Below are 16,014 nucleotides of genomic sequence, written 5' to 3'. Positions count from 1 at the left end.
GTAAGGAAAACAAAACAAAAATGAAAACCAAATGCAGCAAAAATAAAATAAGAAAAATCAAACAAACCAAGTACAATTTTTCCCATAGACACCCCTATCATGTTTGCAAATGAAGGCTCCTGCCACCAGATCCCAGCCCCGATTAGGACCGAGCTGGAAGTCCAAAAGAGCAGGAGGAAACTGCCGGGCCCCCCAAAATAGGCTAAATCTTCCTAAGTGGATTTTCAGTCAGAGATATGTACATGTCTCTACAGGAAAAAAATGGGTTAGGGGAGAAAACTGTGCAGACATATTTAGAGGTTCACATTCAGCTGAGGATTATCCAGATAACTTAACCAAACAAACTTGCCTGGTTAAATTAAACCAGATATTCAGTGGCAAAGCTGGATAAGTTAGGGCAGCTCTTCAGCATGACTGACTAAAGATATCCAGATAATTTAGCCCTGCCCCAGAATGCCCCAGGGGAAAATGTTATCCTTCTAAACACTTTCCTGGATAAATTACAGGTGGTGGTCACTGTGGGATTTTTAAACCCCATGGTTTTTCTGGCTAAGCATCAAACAGCTGGGGAAATCTTTAAAATAAATACGAGTCTTTTAATTTTCAGAAACATACACGCGCATACTTTATGCGACCATTGGGGACAACTTAGAGCCTGCGTGTCTGACCTTTTCAATCCTTTTTTAGATTCAGTACTGGTTCCAAAGGATCAGAGACAGGCAGATGTGGTTCCTCTTCACCAAAGTGGAAGTAAGGAGGAGTCTAAGAACTAGAGACCAGTTAGTCTGACCTGCATGGTGAACAAATTTAACAGAATCACTGCTAAAACAGAGTGCAGTTTCTGCAATCCAATGGATTACAGGTTCCAAGAGAACATGGTTTCACCAGAGGCAGGTCTTTACAAAGAAATCTAATCAATTTCTTTGACTGGTTACCAGGATCAGGTCAGGGGAGAGCGCTAAATGTAATGTACTTGGATTTCAGAATGGCCTTTGACATGGTTCCACATAGGCAACTTATAAAATAAATTGAGCACCTTAGGTATAGCCCTGTCTGTGCCTACTGCCTATGTACATCATCCAGGATATGGACGATTAATAAATTCAAATAAAAGATAAAGATAAACTGGTTGAGTGGGAGGCAGCAAAAAGTAGTGTTAAATAGAGTTCACTCTGAGGAAAAGGGGGTTTCCAGTTGTGTGTCGCAGGCGTCAGTCCCCAGTCCAGTCCTCTTCAGCATTTTTGTTAGTGATGCTGTGGTAGGGTTACTGGGTAAGGTTTGCCTTTTTTGTGGATGATACAAACTCTGCAACAGGGTAGACATTATGGAAGGTGTGGAAAGCACATGAGGAGGGATCTAGTGAAGCTTGTGAAATGGTCTAGAATTTGACAACTAACATTTAATGCTAAAAAAATGCACAGTCATACTTTTGGGATTGCAAAACTCCAAGGGAGTGGTATAGAATACGAGGTGCAGCTCTGGGCACATAGCAAGAAAGGCATTTGAGGGTGATCATATCTAATAATCTTAAAATGGCTAAACAGGTGGTGGCAAAAACTAGAAGGATGCTTGTGTGCATAGGGGAAGAAATAGCCAGCAATAAAAAGGAGGCAATAATGCCTCTAAAACAAGTTCCTGGTGATTCCTCATGTGGAACACTGTGTACAATTCTGTAGATTGCACCTTGAAAAAAGATATAAACCAAGTAGTCAATGGTCTTCTTCAAAAGCATTTGGGGACAGACGTAAAGATCTAAACATGTATACTTAGAAACAAGGAAGGAAAGGGGAAATATGATAGAGACATTTAAATTCCTCCAAGGAATAAATGCACAGGAGGTGGGTCTCTTTTAATGGAAAGGAGGCTCTGAAATGAGGGGCTCATAGGATGAGGATGAAAGGGAGAAGACTCAAGAATAGTCTAAGAAAAAATTATTTTTACAGAAAGGATGGTGGACACATGGAACTACCTCCATGTGGAGGTGGTGGAGACGAGGACCTTATAAGAATTCAAGAAATCATGGGAGAAGTATGGAGGATATTCGAGGGATAGGAAGGCCCTACGAAACCTAGCAAGATATGTGGATAGGGAGATTGGATGAACTACATGGTCTTTATATGCTGTTGTGTTTAGGGATGTGAATCGTTTTTCAACGATTAAAATTATCGTCCGATAATGTTAATATCGTCTTAAATCGTTATAGAACACGACACAATAGAAATTCTAACGATTTATCGTTAAAAATCGTTAAATCGTGTTAGTGCGCACTAACGGGAGTTAGTGCGCACTAACTCCCCGTTAGTGCGCACTAACTCGATTTAGTGCGCACTAACTGAAAATGATACAAATAAACACTTTCCAGGTCACTGAAGGTCAGTTAGGAATGAATATGTGTTCCTATTGGCTGGCTGCCCTCTTATCTATTGATGTTACCAAGGTTACCACTGAGGTGATGGTTGGGGGGATGGGAAATGGAACTGGAAACTAACGAACACCAACAGAAAATGAAACAAAGTGTTCAGACTTCCCAGGTCAGTAAAGGTCACTTAGGAATGAATATGTATGTATGTATTCCTATTGGCTGGCTGTGCTCTTATCTATTGATGTTACCAAGGCTAACACTGAGGTAATGGTTGGGGGGATGTGAAATGGAAACAGTTGGAAGCTTGACAAAAAAAGTAATGTAATGATCAGCACTCACGTGACTAGAACTTGTTTGTTTATTATTTTTGTTAGCAGGCACCTGAAATGCTAGTGCATGTTGAATTTGCCAATCACTGTGCATTTTAGAAAGGTGGTCCTGGCTGGAACTGTACACAGTTCAAATATATGTAATTGATTGTTGGTAAGTGTATTTTTTAAGTAGCCACACTGGCACAAGTATGTTTACTTTTCCTCCTACTTAACTCACTAGCTCAGCTTTGTAAGAAGGGCTTCTCTGCTTGTGTGTTGTTTTTGTTTGGTGTGAGGAGAGCAGAAACATCAGATCTTTATTCAATCTACTACAGTCATCTCTTACAGTGCCCTATCCCTATTAATACCAGGAGTGTTGTGATCTTCCTGCACACAGTGCCCTAACCCTGATACCAGTCTGAGACAGCTCCCTCCCTGCATTACTAGTGAGAGGCTGGCTTCACAGACAGGGGGGAGCTGCCTGACCCTCACTCCTGACTTCCCCCATGTCCCAGCTAGTGAATGGTGTGTGGGTGAGGGGGGGGGGGGAGGAGGATGGTGAAGTCTGAGACAGCTCCCTCCCTGCATTACTAGTGAGAGGCTGGCTTCACAGACAGGGGGGAGCTGCCTGACCCTCACTCCTGACTTCCCCCATGTCCCAGCTAGTGAATGGTGTGTGGGTGAGGGGGGGGGGGGAGGATGGTGAAGTCTGAGACAGCTCCCTCCCTGCATTACTAGTGAGAGGCTGGCTTCACAGACAGGGGGGAACTGCCTGACCCCCACTCCTGACTCCCCCCATGTCCCAGCTAGTGAATGGTGTGTGGGTGAGGGGGGGGGGGGGGAGGAGGATGGTGAAGTCTGAGACAGCTCCCTCCCTGCATTACTAGTGAGAGGCTGGCTTCACAGACAGGGGGGAGCTGCCTGACCCTCACTCCTGACTTCCCCCATGTCCCAGCTAGTGAATGGTGTGTGGGTGAGGGGGGGGGGGGAGGATGGTGAAGTCTGAGACAGCTCCCTCCCTGCATTACTAGTGAGAGGCTGGCTTCACAGACAGGGGGGAGCTGCCTGACCCTCACTCCTGACTTCCCCCATGTCCCAGCTAGTGAATGGTGTGTGGGTGAGGGGGGGGGGGAGGAGGATGGTGAAGTCTGAGACAGCTCCCTCCCTGCATTACTAGTGAGAGGCTGGCTTCACAGACAGGGGGGAGCTGCCTGACCCTCACTCCTGACTTCCCCCATGTCCCAGCTAGTGAATGGTGTGTGGGTGAGGGGGGGGGAGAGGATGGTGAAGTCTGAGACAGCTCCCTCCCTGCATTACTAGTGAGAGGCTGGCTTCACAGACAGGGGGGAGCTGCCTGACCCTCACTCCTGACTTCCCCCATGTCCCAGCTAGTGAATGGTGTGTGGATGAGGGGGGGGGGGAGGATGGTGAAGTCTGAGACAGCTCCCTCCCTGCATTACTAGTGAGAGGCTGGCTTCACAGACAGGGGGGAGCTGCCTGACCCTCACTCAAGCAGAGAAGCCCTTCTTACAAAGCTGAGCTAGTGAGTTAAGTAGGAGGAAAAGTAAACATACTTGTGCCAGTGTGGCTACTTAAAAAATACACTTACCAACAATCAATTACATATATTTGAACTGTGTACAGTTCCAGCCAGGACCACCTTTCTAAAATGCACAGTGATTGGCAAATTCAACATGCACGTGTCTGCTAACAAAAATAATAAACAAAGAAGTTCTAGTCACGTGAGTGCTGATCATCACATGTCAAGCTTCCAACTGTTTCCATTTCACATCCCCCCAACCATTACCTCAGTGGTAACCTTGGTAACATCAATAGATAAGAGCACAGCCAGCCAATAGGAATACATATTCATTCCTAAGTGACCTTTACTGACCTGGGAAGTGTGAACACTTTGTTTCATTTTCTGCTGGTGTTCATGAGTTTCCAGTTCCATTTCCCATCCCCCCAACCATCACCTCAGTGGTAACCTTGGTAACATCAATAGATAAGAGGGCTGCCAGCCAATAGGAATACATATTCATTCCTAAGTGACCTTTACTGACCTGGGAAGTGTGAACACTTTGTTTCATTTTCTGCTGGTGTTCATGAGTTTCCAGTTCCATTTCCCATCCCCCCAACCATCACCTCAGTGGTAACCTTGGTAACATCAATAGATAAGAGGGCTGCCAGCCAATAGGAACACATATTCATTCCTAACTGACCTTCAGTGACCTGGAAAGTGTCTATTTGTATCATTTTGAGTTAGTGCGCACTAACTCGAGTTAGTGCACACTAACGGGGAGTTAGTGCGCACTAATTCGAGTTAGTGCGCACTAATCGGAAAAAACGATTTTTAACGATTTTTCAACGAAATAATCGTGCCAAACACGATTTTCTTCTACTGCCTCACGATTTCTATTGTTAAGACGATATGGAAAACGATTCACATCTCTAGTTGTGTTCTATAGTTCTATGTTTCTATGTAATTTTTATCCGCATAACCAGCTGATCTTTAAACTCAAACTATATGGGGTAGTTTGTGTTTGAAGATCAAGTTAGTTTGTGCAGGCTGAAAAGTATGCATATATTTTGCAAATTTGATGGTTTATTGAAAATGTACCTGTGTGTCTGTTTCTATGACTTTAAATATCTAGAAATTTATTTTTTTTATTTAAAAAAAATTTGCATTCCACATAATCTATAGAATGTTCAAAGTGGATCACATACAATAGATTCATAAGTCAATACACATGGCAATACTACAATGTGGACTGCATTCACCAGTGGCCTGCGAGGGAACCTCCTAAAATCTGCTTCTGACTCTGCGGCTCTCAGGAAGTGATTTGTCATCTGAGGCCAGGAAAATAAGACAGAAGAAAAATTCTATTCTCCATATAGTTCATGTGTACATGATAAACTCCTTACTCCCAGTTTCAAGAAGAAAGAAAGGCGAGGAGGTAACCTGCATGGAGCCGCAGTTAGAACCCTGAAAGGCATCAAGGAGGTAACCTGCATGGATCAGTTATAACCCTAAAACTGCAGTCGGGAATAACCTGCACAGAGGGCAGTTATAATCTATAAAGGAAGCAGGAGAGTGACATGCATGGGGCGGCAGTTGCCATCCTAAAAAGGCAGCGAGGGATACTCTACATGGAGCAGCAGTTACAACCCTAATCATATTGCTAGGCAGACTGGATGGTCCATTTTGGCCTTTGTCTGCCATCATTTACTATGTTTCTGGTTTATGCATCACATATATGAAGGCAGAGAGAGAATAAGGCACTAACAAAATGGACACGGAAAAATAACAGGTAAGAAAAAATTTAACATAGAGAGATATTCAATGAGAAAAGGGAAGAGAGAGATTCAGAGCTATGAAGTTGTAGCACTGAAGTCAATGAAAGGGAAATACTAATAGCAGAAAAGTTGATATCCTGAATTTATAACACCAGATACTCAATAAGAATTCCATTAATGTTTGCCTCATTTTAAAAATACTTTTTTCCATCATTATTCTATTTATGTATTTATTTACTATTTCTTCCTTTATTAATGGTTTCTACTAAAGTACACCCTATGTTTTCTGGGAACAGTTCTGGGATCTTTTAGATTTCATTTATGGGGTCTGTCTAATAACTTCTTAAAGGAGGAATGTCTTATTTACCCATTGCTCCCTTGGCATACATTGCTCTTCCTTTCCTGCTTTGTGCACAACTGTGCTAAAGAACGCGCGACTCCTTGGGGAAGCGAGCACAATGTGGGCGGGGAAGGCGAGACAGGGAGGGTCCGGGGGGGGGGGGGGGGGGCTGGGCCTGGCGGGCGTTCCCCGGGTTGAAAAGGGGACGCACGGCTTGAGCGACTCCCTTTTCACCTGAGGAACGGCCGGCGCTGGCTCTGTCTTGTATTTCCACTTCCAAGGCTCTAGCTACAGCAATTCCTGCCTCATGTCAATAAACTTATCGAACGTTAATAATGGGTGGGGGAGGGTGTGTAAGGGGCTGTCGAAGCATTTCAACTGTCCACACTGTGCTGCTGGCACAATCTGAACTTCCTTTAAAGTGTCATCTCAACAATTACACCTCCATTATCCCTTCTGCATGTTACAAATCACAGAACTGGGCTGAAGCATTGACAAAATCACCCTTTCTCCAAACTGCTGAGAAGTTAAACCCCAGAGCTCTTAACAGCTGGTGACCCTTTCTTCTAAGCTTATCAAGGGTTAAGACTTGGGAAGGTAAGAAAAAGAGAAGGCAAGCAATATCCCTTTCCAACCAAAGGTGAGCAACAGCCAGAACACACTGAGCAAGCATTAGTAACAGTTCCTTAGTTCACTTCAGAGGTGAATCCACTTTAAAGTACTCACTCTGGGTACATTATTCAGTCGCTATCCAATACTTGGCTTCCTGGGTAAATAGTTATCCAACTAACAGGCCGATACAGTAAAAATTGCAGGAGAGTGGGAGAGTGCCCGCTCTCCTGTGCGCGCGATTCAGTAAATTAATTTATTTAAATTAGGGCCCATGGTAAAAAGAAGTGCTAAGGACACTAGCGCGTCCCTAGCGCCTCTTTTTCGATAGGAACGGCAGCTGTCAACGGGTTTGACAGCCGACGCTCAATTTTCCCGGCATCGGTTCTCAAACCCGCTGACAGCCACGGGTTTGGAAACTGGACGCCAGCAAAATTGAGCGTCCGGTTTTCAACCTGCGAGCCGCAGGCCGATTTCAATTTTTTTTTTTTAACTTTCGGAACCTCCGATATTAATATCGCCATGATATTAAGTCGGAGGGTGCACAGAAAAGCAGTTTTTACTGTTTTTCTGTGCACTTTCCCGGTGCCCGGAGAAATTAGCGCCTACCTTGGGTAGGCGCTAATTTCTGAAAGTAAAATGTGCGGCTTGGCTGTATCGGCCCGTAAGTGGCAACTGCTGAATGCCGCCGAATATCAAAACAGTGCCACTAAGCAGGATAAGTCCGAACTTAACCAGCTAACAGGGTCATTTATCAAAACACAATGGGCCGTTATCACAACGTAAACATTTAAATGAGGGAAAGGGGAGGGGTTAGGGCGGGGTTTTAAAATTTTTGATGCCGGTACCACTGTGGGCAATAATGTTTTACACATTATCGTTGGCAGTAGCACCGGAATTAACTACACCTTTCCCATTGGCGCTATGGGGGTGATAGTTTGCAGCATAGCTGCAACTGCAGCAGAAGAAAACATATTGCTGTGATGCAGCCGCTAGCTCTCTATTGACCCTGCCCCTTTTTTTTCGCGGCTCATCATTTATAGCAGAATGATGAATCCCAGGGTTAGTGTGCTGAATATCATTCTTCCTATGTTTGGGATTCTTTTCACAAATGTGAAAAAGATACTTTTTTTGTGAACATTTAGGATATTCCAATAGAACTATTTCTATTAAAGACTAAATTGTTAGAAAGTGTTTGAGACATAGGCCTGGATTTTTTAAGGTTGCAAACCTTAGAAAATCCGGTGGTAATGGGGGGCGAAGTGGGGGGCGGGCCTGCGAAAGCCAGCAGCCATCACACCACTGCGGTGTGCTAGTTGCAAACTTTCGCACCAAATAAATACACCATAAAAGGTATAGTTATTCGGCACGAAACTGGCGGCGATAAGGGTCCTTACCTTTCGCTGCCAGCAATGTTTCTGCAGCATCGGCCCCGGTGCCGCCCCGACTCCTCCTCTTCTGGGGCAGACTCCGCCTCCATTTAGTGATCGCACACGAAACGTCTCTTTTCACGTGCGATCGCTTTTAAAAATGACCCCCATAATGTTGTAACAACAACAGTCTAGCTCATTGCTTCTTTTGTGCTCACACACATCAACCTAGCTTGATGGACTCTCTACCTGGGTAACATCAAGCTAGTTTGAGAGAACATTGTACTAATCTCATCTTTGTGTGAGTGTCCTAACTCCGAAGGACATCAAATCTTCACAAGATTGTACTGTTCTGTTCGTACTTCTCACTCTGCATGTCAAAGTGGCCCCTAACCCCCACACTACTATCTAAACCTCAACTCGAGTTGCTAGGTGGGCCCCCTCAAAGATATAAATAGCTAACTACTAGAAGGGCCTTATAGCTAGTGTCTCTCTTTCTCTCTCTCCTACCTATGCAAAGCACTAAGATAGTACACATTGCAATACATATGCTATTACCCCTCTTTCTATCACATGTAATAGTTTGATGAATCTAGCCCAAAGTTTGTAATATCCTGATTTTATTATTTATTTATGCTTTTTTGACTGCACATGTGTATTTTCATAAAAAGATTTGAATCCACTGAGATCCCGTGCAAATAAGGAAATGCTGATTTCATGTCTATTGTATTCAAAGAGCAGTCATTTACTATTGAGCATTTATCCAACAGGAATATTTTGGTTTTAAAAGTATTCAGAGATAAACAGTTATAAAACAACCATGTGTGAATTGCTGATAAATACATTTGTAACTGTTTGACACCAGTAGACATTGGATGACATACTGGAATGAAAAACTGTATGTATGTCTTCAGTATAGATTAAGAAATTAAATGGGTGAAATGTCCAAACCTTAGGATTAAGCTCATCTATAATTTTCCTAAAGCCACAATTCAACCATGGAGTTCTCTAGACTAGATCATCTATGGCAAATTCAAACCCCAGGAGTAATGCAAGTATTCCTGTCTGGTTTCAAATGTTGTGAATACAGGCACATTTTATTGTCATTTTATTTTCCATGCACTAGCAGAAGCAAAAGCTAAGGAAAAAGAGATGATTAAAAATAAGAATGGCGGAAATGAGCTCCAACATGACATGACATGGCAGACAAGTAAAAAGGGCTCGGCTCCCCTAACTCAGCTACAGTATTCTGCTGCTTCCCATTATTCCTCTGTTTAGATTGGGTTCCATAATGACAGGAGCAGGGAAAGTGGGGGAATAGGGTGTTAGTAACTAAGAAGAGAAGGAGCCATAAGCCTTCCCCCTGAAATGTAACAAATATACAACATGCAATAGTGAACCTACCTGCTCCGTACCCTACAGTACATACCAATGGCCATAGCAAAGCACAAGGCATGCAGATAAAGCGAGAGAAAAGAAAAAGACACCAAGATCGTGTGTCATAGAAACCAGCACAAGAACACAAAGAAACCATCATACTACCCAGCGACATCCACAGACAAAGCAAAAGCTGTGGGGAAGATCTGGCCCATAGAATGTATACTACTGCCATGCCGCCATCAAGCCGATTGCTCAGTATGTCTGTAGCCATGGCTTTAAGTTTGAAAAAGCAGCAAAAACAAAAAGCTTCAAGCATATGCTAGTCAGAAATCTCATGGCCATGCTTCTGGCAGGCAGTATAAGTAATTCGGCGTTGTGTCATTTTATGTTGAGAAAGGACTGTACACAGAAAAAATTTCCAGTTCACTTTGTTCATGTGTTTCACCCTCTTTGTTGCATGTTTTTTCAGTTCATTTAATTTGTTTTGGTAATTTATATGTGTAAATGCTGTTTTCTATGCATAAAACTGAATTTTATGCGGAATGATGAGCTGCCGCTGTAAAGGGGGTGAGGGGGCGAAAAAAGGGGTGGGGAGTGCCAGTGTGCAGCTGGCTGTATCATGGCAGTGCGGCCATGCCCCACACTATCGCCCCCATAGCGCCATGCTAAAAGGTTGTGCTATTTCCCGTGCTACAGCCGGCGATAAAGCCATAATGCAACGCATTTCCCTAAACCCCTCCCAAACTCCTCCCCTTCCCCTAATTTTAATTTTATCGCTGCGATAAGCCCATTATCGCTTGCATTAGGGCATTATCACCTGCAATAATTCCCTAACACACGCAATAATGGGCTATCGCACCTTGGAAAAATGACCCTATTTGTGTGTAAAAATTCTATACCCATCTATACCCATGAACTCTTGAAATGAAAGCATATCCTTATTAATGTATCAGAAATACCTTAAAAGTGAAATTATTTGGCAGACCAAGCCTTTACATAGGCCTCTATATTGAGTTTTTATCCTATTTTCTCTTGGAACATGCTTGTGAAAAAGGTTTATTCACAACCCATAAAACATAAGATGCAGTTAGCAATATAAAAATATGTATTACTTTCCACAGTCCAAACATTTAGCAACCAAAAGTAGTCTCTCATTTCCCAAAAAATATCCAAAACTAAGGCTCTCTCATCGCTGTCCTTAGTGGTTCTCTGAAAAATATACGCAGATATTTTGTCTCTTGTGGATAAACTTTGTAATTCATTCATACCTTTCTATAAGTAAGAAAGGTCAATTATATTCACCATTAATAACACTAACAAGGTCATTCATCAAATTGCGTTTTGGCATTATCGCAGGCATTAGGGCCATAATGCCTGCAATAAATAATGCATCGCGAGATCCATATGCAAATTTAAAAAATTTAGTCAGAGTTTATGAAAATGAGGGATGCTTAACGTTACGTCTGATAGCATAACAGGATTTTGCAATAAAATTTGCAAATCCCATTTCGTGAGGGGGAGAGAGAGAGTGAGAAAGAGAGAGCCTCTGAGGAGGCACACATATTAATCAACTTTTTATGTCACTGTAAGAGAGGCCATTCTGAACTTAGGGTGTGAGAGAGAGAGAGAGAGAGAGAGAGAGAGTGCATCAAGCTAGGTTGAGAGTACATTGTACAAATCTCATTTTTGTGTACCTTTCCTCACTCCCAATCACATAAAATCTTCACTGATGTCTACTGTGCTGTTTTTACCTCTGACTATGCACGTAAAACTGTCCCCCCAAAACCTAGGCCACCACCAAAACCTCACCCCCAAGTGACTAGTTGCCCCTCTTACAGTGGTATAAATAGTTTACCTATAGGAGAGCTTTATAAAGAGAGTCTCTCTCTCTCTCTTTCCCCAGCAGCCCAAAATATCATAGGCAAAAGTATGAATCTAGGTCTTAGTGTCTTGCTGTCTGTGTTCTTGGCCTCTGACTGACCAATGGACACCGGGAGAAAGTGCTGGCTAGAAACACTTACCCTGGTTTTGGCATCGATCTGCCCTCCACGATCCAGCAAGAGCCTCACCATATTTGTGTTTCCCCTTTTAGATGCCACATGCAGTGGGGTGATGCCATTCTGTGGGATGAGAAAGACAAGGACCAAAGTGAGAGCTCAGCTGAGCATGGACGCACACTCTTCGCTGCACAGTGATGGGACCTCTTTCTGCTTGTTTGGTACAAGGAAGAGAACTAATCAGAATTCAGGCAGGAGGTTCTCCTTAATTGTGGAACACTTTCATAATTAGCATAGCATTCCGCAGATTTGGCTACAGCAGCAATGAATAGATAAATAAGGAAAGGTGGTATTTCCTCCAACCAATTTCAGTGACCCCCCCCCCCCCCCAATGAGAATCTCCGCTAGTAACTGGCCCTGGTATTACCTGTGAATGAAATGTACCATTTTGTTATGCCCTCCTCCCATCCCCCTATAACTGAGGACTGCTGCAGTGCTGGCCTCCTGCCTGCTCGACAGCAGGTGGTGCCTAGGATCAGGATGAGATTTTGTGTTAGGAATTTGAAAAAGAAGGAGCTGATTTTTGGCAGTTCCCCTGTTTCTATTCAGGTTGGACTCAAATCTCTGAGTAGGGTGGAGAGTGAGAAAAGGCAATGCTAGCGTGGGGACAGGTGGAGTATCTCACAGTGATTTTTTTTTTTACTTTGGCTTGCCCGATCTCCTGTCCCTACTCTGGTGTGGGATTTCATCACTGCGCTCAGCGAGGATGGGAAGTTAGAAAACCACATTGTTCTGACTCATCTCCAGTGGCTGGATTGTGGTATCTGTGTTTGCAATGATTTGTGAAGTTTCTGGGAAAGATCTGATTTTGAAAGGAGCTTTTCTGCCCACCCTTCCTGCCCAAGAAAGGAGTGTGTGGATGGGAAAGGATTCTGCGGCCCTGCTGCGTTTTTTTTGGGCTCTCCTAGCCCCTAGAGATCTTTTGTAACTTCTGAGAGGAGAACTGGGAGCTTCAAGGACTCTGGCCTGGAGGATAGACTGAAGACTCGACTCAGGAAGAATGGGACAGAAATGAGTGAAGTCTGTGGAGTTAGGCAGTGACCACAGGTATTTTAGAATGGGAGATCCCATTCTATGCGAGGCAGCTTATTTTTCACTTTCTTGAAAGACAGAAAACCCAGGGCCAAAATACTTGGGGGGGGGGGGCACAAACAGACTGAGGTTCAAACTGGGAGTCTGTGACTGATCGTGGACATAACCAGAAGAAGGCGTGTTTGGTGCCAACTGATTATAACAGACCGAATATCACAGTAAACTTTTATTTCGGAACACCTAACCTGAGTGCTCCCCCATCTGGTTTAATTGGCACTGAAAATTAGAAGGACTTAGGACCTGAGTTTGCACTCCCTACAAAGGCTTCTGCACACAGTGCCCTGGGCGCTGGAGGTATACCCGCCCCCTCTCCATTCAGAGAACGCACACCAGGGTTTGGAGATACTACTTGGCACAAACAGGAATATGGAATTTAGTTGCTTCTAAACGTAGAAGTTTCTTTTTCCTTGGGTGTTGCTTCAAATTTTGAAACATCCAAAGTTTGACACATGAAACTGTTTCAAAAAAATTGAATTCTAAGAGGTCCATATTTAGTCACTGTCCAAACAGCAAAGTTAGCAACTAACTTTGGCGGTGCACCATTGAATACAGCGGCTATCTTAAAGTTAGCTGGTTAAGTTTATCTGGCTATCTTTAGGACAGCTCTTTGGCCTGGCTAACTTTGAATACTGGGGTAAGCCGAATAACTTAGCCAGCTAACTCAACTCCTCACAGTTACGTTCTTGGAATGCCTTAACTTAGCTGGCTAAATTCTAGCAGGATAACATTAGCTGGCCAGCTAAGTGCCAAAATATTCATTTAGCTGGATAACCTCTGAGTTATCTATCTAAAAGCTTCTGAATATGGACCTCTAAACTCCTGCCTCCACTGAGATATGCCAAAAATGTACAGATTACCTCTATGTTTTTATTCCCTTTAGAAGTTGTCCAGTTTCCTGACTCACTGCTAATTAGTACTGTGTGAGATCTCTGCGCACCAAACACAAAAAAATGAGCTAACGTGCATCCTGGGTGCCTGCACATGTGATCTGTTTATGTGGGTCTGTTTTTATCTCACTGAAATGAATAAATAGCTATTAAAGTTTCTGCTTACAAAAGAATTTGTTAAGGGCTTTCTGAGAAAAGACATCTCTTGGCAAATGCCGGAATTGAAAGCCTAATTCCCCTGGACCATGAAGTGTAACAAGAAAAGGATGGATTAGTACCCTGGCTGTAAAATCCACAGCAGCTCCTCGGTTCAGGAGAAGGGTAGCCACGTTGACATTTCCATAGTGTGCCGCTATGTGCAAGGGGGTGAAGCCACTCTACAAGAAAAGGAAGAAAAACAAGAGTCCAGTGTGAGGGGTTGGTGCTGCACCAAGAGTCCCTGGCAACATCGTCAGCCAATGAACGGATATCAAGGTTCAGCTCGGCAACACTGCTATTAATCCCGCTGTACTTGAGCCATTGGCAGTAACGCAAAAGCCATGCAAAGGCCTAGCAAACCTTTCACCTGGGTTCAGGGAAGATCTTACCGTGTTGTTATCTAAAAAACTATTTGATAAAACCACCTCGCACCTTAACCTGTTGTCACCTAGAAAATACCTCACACCCTCATCCAATAACCACCAAAAAATACTACTTTGAAACAGAACAGAACTGCTTTCAGCCACCTAGATATCAGCTTGTACCTTACCCAATCATCAAAGACTACCTTGCTATTTTTAACCCCTACATCTCTCTGACCCCTCATACCTTTTTCTCATTATGCCTCTGCAAATGTTACCCTGCTATACTTATTGTACCTTTCTTTGCTATCAGCCTGATACATTATTTTTGTCTGTATCAGAAAAGCTGACACGTGCTGTTGTAAATAAAAATGTGCTGTTCATTTGTTGGAAAAACATGCAATAAATAAAAGTAATGATGCAGTTAGTTCTTAACCGCCTACAGTACAGTAAGAGGGAAACCTTTACCACATGTCTGCATATAAGTGGACATACGGAGATTTATTCTAGTATTTTATAAACTATGCAGCAGGTTTCAAATATAAGCTACTCTCATAAGTATCTTGTTCTCCCTTCTGTCAAGCATTCTATTCAGCGTAAACAATAAGGGGTAGATTTTAAAAGCCCTACGTGTGTAAATGGGGTTACGCACGCCGGGCCTATTTTACAAAGGCCTGGTGACACGTGTAAAGCCCCGGGACCCGGACAAGGAGTGGGGCCAGAGGCCTCTGAAACAGCGGCCATTTGCCTCTGTGTCAGAGGATCGCATGCCAGCTATGCCGGCGTGTGCAACCTGCAGGTGCAGCAGGTAAAATAATTTTTTGGGGGGAATTAGGACAGGGATAGGGGGCGGGTTGGTTAGGGGAAGGGGAAGGGAGGTTAGGGTAGGGGGTTGGGAAGTTCACTCCCAGGCCACTCCGAAATTGGAGCAGCCTGGGAGGGAACTGGGGAAGGCCACGGGCGTCGGCGCGCGCACGGTGCCGCATGTTATAAAATCGGGTGTCCTTGTGCACGTGCAAGGTAGCGCGAATGCACATGGATGCCCGCGTGCAACTTTATAAAATCTACCCCTAAGTATTATCCACACAGAATTAATGTGTGTGTGTGTGTGTGTGTGTGCATTACTAGGCATCATGAAGATGTCCTGGCAGTAAGTGTACATGATATTAGCTGTTAAGTTTATTTTGCCAGTCTCTCATGAAGAATGGGGAGATTTTAGCAGAAGAGATCCCATTTTTACTGAAAGTCCTGTCAGTTACATTATAGGATACTATAATATTGCCAAGTTAGGGCTGTGAGAACATGCCTACTTTTAGGTCACCAACAGATTTACAAAGTATTAGCTTATGAACTAACCAAGATTTGTTTAGATCTGTCATTTCTGAAAAAAGATAGGAAATTTCAGCTAAAGTTGCTAAACATTTGCTAACCTTGTGAAAGCAGATAGTTTAAAGCACATCTGCACATGAACTTCAAAATCAACATTAGGGCTGTGCAGGAAAAAGTTTTTCATTTGGCTCATTTCATATTTTTTCCTTTTTTGTCATTTCCTTTTTTTGTGCATTATTATTATTTTTTTTAACGCATGCTGACATGGTTTTAATGTATGTGAATCCCACCTGGAGTATATAATACTGAAACACTTATCAAACTTTGATGTGTTTCATTGTTGACTCGACTCAGGAACAGACTGTTAGTTTTACTTGATATTTCTTTGGCTTTCAATCCCGCTTGATAGACTTGATGGGC

General features: G+C 43.3%; 1 protein-coding gene across 1 annotated transcript in view; it reads right to left on the bottom strand.

The window, feature by feature from the left end:
• The window catches only part of ANK2 (ankyrin 2), a 573,506-nt gene that overhangs the window by 347,763 nt on the left and 209,729 nt on the right, over window positions 1-16,014 (bottom strand). The window contains 2 exon segments of the mRNA XM_029608082.1: window positions 11,691-11,789; window positions 13,984-14,082. Coding sequence (XP_029463942.1) covers window positions 11,691-11,789; window positions 13,984-14,082 — 198 coding nt within the window.

The sequence above is a fragment of the Rhinatrema bivittatum genome, chromosome 1, assembly GCF_901001135.1.
Source record: "Rhinatrema bivittatum chromosome 1, aRhiBiv1.1, whole genome shotgun sequence".
NCBI lineage: Eukaryota > Metazoa > Chordata > Amphibia > Gymnophiona > Rhinatrematidae > Rhinatrema > Rhinatrema bivittatum.
The sequence above is the reverse complement of the archived record's forward strand: the minus strand, read 5'-3'. Positions and strand labels throughout refer to the sequence as shown.